Source organism: Hydra vulgaris, chromosome 05, assembly GCF_038396675.1.
Source record: "Hydra vulgaris chromosome 05, alternate assembly HydraT2T_AEP".
NCBI classification, from domain to species: domain Eukaryota; kingdom Metazoa; phylum Cnidaria; class Hydrozoa; order Anthoathecata; family Hydridae; genus Hydra; species Hydra vulgaris.
In genome coordinates, this window is record NC_088924.1 from 35,825,939 (window position 1) to 35,832,500 (window position 6,562).

The following is a 6,562-nucleotide window of genomic DNA, read 5'->3' on the forward strand; positions in this document are numbered from 1 at the left end:
ATCATCAGCCAATCAATCAGTTAATCATCAGCCAATCAATCAGTTAATCATCAGCCAATCAATCAGTTAATCATCAGCCAATCAATCAGTTAATCATTAACAACTAAGTTAAGTTGTTTATATAACAAATTTACATAATTATGATTAGTTCTAGAGCACGGATATGCTTTCAAGTAACGGCTACAAGTAACGGGTATTGTACATTTTAAGTCCGACGGATATTGATTGGACGTCCAAACGTCCAATGGACATTAAGTGGACGTCTAATATTATGTTAGATGTCTTAAGACGAAGAACCTGAATCACGCCTAGCCATAGCTCGAAAACAACTTCTGGTTTTTACCGCTTCACAGATTATATTAATTATACGAATTAATTATACTTATTAATTATACTTATTAATTATTTTAATTTACAACTTCATGATAACATAATGAGGGAGTTTTTATCATGATAACAAAGTTAGTAGTTTTTCGTATTTATCAATGTAGCGATTTAATTAAATATACTAACTTGTTTTAAACTAACTGTTATACCCTAAAGTATATTTTTCATCCTTGCAAAAAGAAAGATGTGCTTCTAACAATCTAAAACTATTTGTACGGGTATCAGTGGCTTTTAGCAGCATACTTAAACAATATTCGGGTCTACATTGTGCAAGTTATCTCCTAAAAAATTGATTAGTAGATCTTTTAAAAACTTTTCAAGTGAAATTTTTATTGAGACAATCAAAGCTTTTTGATATTTTGTGGTGATACTTGTGAGTTTAAAAGTGTCTTTTGTTTTGTGTCTTTATTTCTCTTGTAAAATATTATTTCACCTCATTTTGGGCCAATATATATATATATATATATATATATATATATATATATATATATATATATATATATATATATATATATATATATATATATATATATATATATATATATATATATATATATTTATATATAAATATATATTTTGTTAATTTATTTTTAATAAAAAACTTTTTTTTTGTTTCAGGTTAATGTTTAAAGAAACTTTTTTCTTTTTTATATAATTTTTAATTTAATTCTATTTTATATAATTTTATATATAAATATATATATACTTTTTCATAAAAAGACTTACTCTGAACTTAACACTAATTTTTATAGTTTTAATTCTTTTTCACATAAGGTAGGTCTCATTAAATGTTTAATTGATAGGGCTTTCAAAGTTAGCAACACAAAATCTGGTATTTTTCTGATATTTTTTAACCTTTTAAAATATTAAAACAAAGCATGTACCCAATTCGGCTTCATGATAAAATAAACGCATCTTATATGATTAAATCTTTTTCTAAAATATTACCTATTTGACAAAAAGAAACGATTTTTTATTTTAAACTTCATTACATAGGCAAAAATATCAGATATTACTAAACAAAAATTAAACTTCATTATTAAGTGATACTGTCAACCGGTTTTTGTAAAACTTGTTTTTACATTACTTAAAACATCTTAATTTTTTTCTAATAATGATCCCCTTCCTATTGAACTCGAATCTTTCGCAGTTTAAAAATTTTGTTTGTGCAGGATCTAACTTCTGTTACATTGGCGAAACATCTTGTCATTTCAAAACTTGAATATTTGAACACTATAGGAAACATAAAAACTCATATCAATATTTCGTGGCGAATCCTTTGTTGTCGATCACAGTCTTGCATCTTTGAGGCATAGATTCGATCAGGCGATCAATGAAACTTTGTGGAATCGCTGTCCAGGCCTTTTGGATTGGTTCAAACAGTTGATCCTTATTACGAACACCTTCACGATTAAATCTGCGGTTGACGATCTCCCACAGGTTCTCGATAGGGTTGAGATCCGGAGATTGAGGCGGCCAATCCATCACCGATAGGTGGTTGTCTTGAAACCACTGCTTGACTACTTTTGCAGTGTGATTCGGATCGTCGTTTTGCTGAAAAACCCATTTTATTGGCATATTCCATTCAGCATGAGGAAACATAACATCTTTCAGGATATTTTTATACATGAAACGGTCCATTGTTCCATCGTTTCGATGTATTGGAACAAGACCGTTAGCAGAAAAACACACTCAGACCATTACATTGCCTCCACCATGCTTCACGGTCTTATAGCACTAACGTAAATCGAGGCGTTTTCCGGCCGGTCGACGTACACGGCAAATGCCATCGCTCCCAATGATGTTGAACTTCGATTCATCACTAAACAGAACAGTTCGCCATTTCTGCACATTCCAGTCAAAATGAGATGTAGCAAACAAGAGTCTTTTCCTCTGATTTTTTAGTGAAATCAGCGGTTTCTTTGCAGGGCGTCGAGAAAACAATCCGGCTTCAACAGCACGTCGTCTGATTGTTTGGTCCGAATACAGGCAGCTCTAATTGCTTTTGTATCTCGACTGATGATATCCAGGGATCCTTTTTGACGGATCTGACGATCATAGAATCCTCTCTAGAAGTGGTGGAACGTGGTCTTCCACCTTTGTTATCTGCTGCCAACTTCCCCGTAGAACGATATTTGGAACATAGTCTTGATACGGTCCATTTTTTTACGCGATATTTAACATAAATAATTTTTTTGTGACATTCCACTTACGTAATCGCCAATAATTTTCTTTCTTAGTTCCAATCCAAGACTGTTGGGAGCCATTTTTGCAATTGAAGTCATAAAAATAATAAAAATAAATAATCACGCTTCTCAAGGCTTACCGTGTTACATTTACCTTGTGATGATACAATAATGCTCCGTGGAACACAACGTTTTGGTTGGATGCGGACTGATTGATGTAATGAAACACTTGTTGTATTTCACTTCTTGTATTGATGTTCTTCGATGAAACACTTTGATAAAACTCACTTCAATAAACTGTCTTGATAATACTGACTGATTGACTTCCATATACTGACTGAATTACATGTTGATTTACATGTCTCTTATGTAGTAAAATGAACATTTGCGAACCTGTTCTGGAAGATTCTAAATGCTTCTTTTCGATGCTTCTGGATGCGTCTGGATGCGTCTGAATGTTTCTGGATATTTCTGGATGCTACTGGATGCTTCCAGATGCTTCTTCTGGAAACTTCTGGAAGCTTCTGCATGCTTCTGGAAACTTCTGGATACTTCCTTTAATTATTAAAACCTTCCGTGACATTGACACGGACCAGACTTAAGAAAATGAAACAAACCAAAAAAGTTGCACTTGTTTTGTCCGCTGCAAAATGGCACTTGTCAACGAAATTCTGCCTGTGTGTTGTCAGCTGATTGCTCATGTCATGGCATGCTATGACTCCAGACTCCTGAACTGTTTGCTGTGGTAGTATAGTTCGTTTCGTTTTTAAGACATGTAAAATTAGGAACACTTTTTAGCATTGTTCGATGTTGGTTGCAAATGTTTTGTCCAATACTGTATATATATATATATATATACAGTGGTGGAAAAAAATCTAAACATTCAGAGAATTGCGTTTTATTTACAGCAATTGATGTTAACTGATATTAGTTTTTATGTTTTTAGAAACTTTATTGTTAAAAGTTATATTTTTAAAAAAATTATGAACTTTTTTCAATTTTTTTCATGTTACTAAAAATTCTGTTTAAAGAAGCTTGATATTTACTGAAAAAAATAATAAATACGTTATTAATTAATCTTTTTGTTTTCTTTAATTTTCAACTGTTATTACTTATCAAATATGTATTTGACTCCGGGTATTATTAATACCTCGTAGGAAGAGGATTTGGAGGGGGTAATAGCCTCTTCCTCCATATATATTTAAGAGGAGGGTTACTTCTCTCGCTCTTCCCCTTTAAATCTCTAACCCTGGCTGTTTTAGTCACTCCCTCTCAAATTGATATGACCTTTCTACTCTACTCAATAATATTTTACTTTATATTTTGAAACATAGTCTGTTTAATAAGTTTTCTATGTATGTTCAGTTAACTATTTACAGTTTACTAATATATTATAATAATATCATTTCAGTTAATTAATTACAATTAGAGTAAAAAACATTGCTGAAGTTGAAGGTATTGCTTTTTACTCTTAATCTGTAAGTATTTTAAATATTTAAAAATATGATATGGTGGTATTAGTATGTATATTAGTAAATTAATTCATAAAACAGTTTTAACTTAGGATATTATGATTAAAAAGTCACATTTTCATAAATATTCTGCATGGACAAACAAGAAATGGGGCACAGTTTTGTGAACAGATGAATCTAAATTTAATATCTTTGGATCAGATGGTAAGCAGTTTGTCCCCAAACCACTAAATAAAGAGTTCGACCCACATTACACTAAAAAAATAACAGTTTAATTTGGTGGTGGAAGCATGTGTGGGGATGTTTCTCGTCATTTGGTATTGGTCCTATCAATTTAATAACAGACACTATGAAAGCTGATATTTATACTAATATACCTGAAGAAATAATGCTTCCTTGTGCTGAGGATAACATGCCGCTGCTTTTGATATTTCAACAAGATAACAATCCAAAACATACAGCTTCTTTCACAAAGAGATGGTTTTAAAATAATGGTATGAGACAATTGGACTGGCAAGCATAATCGCCAGATTTAAATCCAATAGACAATTTATGGAAAATTGTAAAGAATGAGGTAGGAAAACAAAAGCTTCGGAACAAAAGGGATCTGTGGTAGGCTGTGAAAACACCATGTACACTACTCCAATATAGAAAAGTTTGTTTTTGTTCTTAATTGGTTTTAATTATTTTTGTTAAACATTTGTTCTATAAACATTGAATTTTCTTGATTTTTTCAAATATAGAATCAAATTAACCATTTCTGTATTTATTATTTTTTCCATTAAATTTCCTGCTACTTTAAACAAAATTGTTAGTAAGATAAGAAAAATTGAAAAAAACTTCATAATTTAAAAAATATATAATTTTTAACAAAAGTTTATAAAAACATAAGAATTAATATCATTTAACATCGTTTGCTGTAAATAAAAAGCATTTTTCTAAATGTTTAGATAATGTATTTATTATTTTTTCCACCACTGTATATATAATAATAATGATGATGATGATAATGTATAACTTTAACAGTTATAAAAACAGCAGGAAAAAATACTTGCTTTTGATGGGCTTTGCAACCCACGGCTCCTTTATTCAGGTCCTACACAACCATTTCTTCATTACGTTCGATTTATGTATAATTTAATTTTTTTGAAACCATCAAAAAGATTAATTTACTTTTAATTTTTTTTTTTACCAAATCATTTTTGAAGTAAAATAGAATTATATTAAGGTGGTAGGACAAGGACTTTTAAAGTCCAAGTAAAGTACGTAATTATTTATATATTATAAACAACCGGAAAAATAGCTACAATTAAAAATATTAATCCATCGAAATATTCGAAAGATACATGCATTGCTTAAAAATGTACAAAAACGTTATTACAGTATTTGTACGAAGATTATATTAACATTTAATAAATAACGATAGAAAAAAAATTATTAAAAAAATATACGTAAAAAATATAGAAATATCGAAATACATGGTTACATTCTGTAATGCTATAAAATAAACAGAAACAAAACAAATTTTTTATTACAAACGTAATTCTTTTTTTAAATTTATGTGATAATGAAAATACTATAATGCTCGAAAAATCAGCGTGTTGTAACATCAGATAAACGTATTGCAACATAGATTCTATTTATTTAGATAATAGTTAATGGATTTGATTGCAACGAATCTTTCATCAAACCATTAACAGACAATGGACGATTTCCGGTTTCAACGATCTCGTTATTTATTTTATAAAACGTCGGCTAAAAATAAAAATGGAAACTGTATTAGGGTAAAGTTGAAAAACTAACACAACTAACAGTATTTTGATAAACAAAAAATATAGGGCAATTACACTGATTTTTTTAAAAAGTTTCAAGTTGAAGTTTACTATTTACTTCAGGTTTTTTTTAACTCCACCCAGTAGAAAGTAGCATGGAACTGAAACCGTTAGAAACAAATTACAAACCGCATCTTATTTTATTTTTTGACTTTTTTTAACTGTTAAAACGTTGAAATGAGAAAATTCTAAACTTTGTTTATATGGCGGTATCTTTTGTTATATTTTGATAATACTTCAAATCTAATTATAAATTACGATTTTATTCAAGGTAAGGCGTTTTTAAAAATTAATTTCGGGCATTTTCTTTTAATTTTTGATCCAGTTCTCAAATTGCATGTGCCTCAAATCAAAGTTTTTTATTATTTAGAGACTAGTTGCAAAAGATTAATACAAATGCGTCAAAATTTAGACAAATTTGTCACACTAAATCCGAATCTTGCTGACAGAGTTATTTTTAGTAGGCTAAAAAAAATATCTTTATTTGGTGACAGTGCAAATATAAAACTTGCAACAGGAGGAAAAGCTCTTCACATTAAAGTGACTAATTTAAGTTTATAGTATATATTTTAAGTTTTTTCCTTTTAAACACATAATACTATAAGAAAGTAAAGAAAAAATAAATTTTTTCCCTTTAAACACATAATAAATAGAAAAATAAAGAATAAAGATTATCTTTGAGATT

General features: G+C 29.3%; 1 protein-coding gene across 1 annotated transcript in view; it reads right to left on the bottom strand.

Annotated features, from left to right (window-relative positions):
• Positions 1 to 5,354: 5,354 nt before the first annotated feature.
• The window catches only part of LOC100199344 (pleckstrin homology domain-containing family F member 2), a 29,532-nt gene continuing 28,324 nt past the window's right edge, over positions 5,355 to 6,562 (bottom strand). Inside the window, exon 10 of the mRNA XM_065798037.1 lies at positions 5,355 to 5,800. Within this exon, the coding sequence (XP_065654109.1) occupies positions 5,690 to 5,800 (111 nt within the window). The 3' untranslated portion in view covers positions 5,355 to 5,689. The remainder of the gene's footprint in view (positions 5,801 to 6,562) is intronic.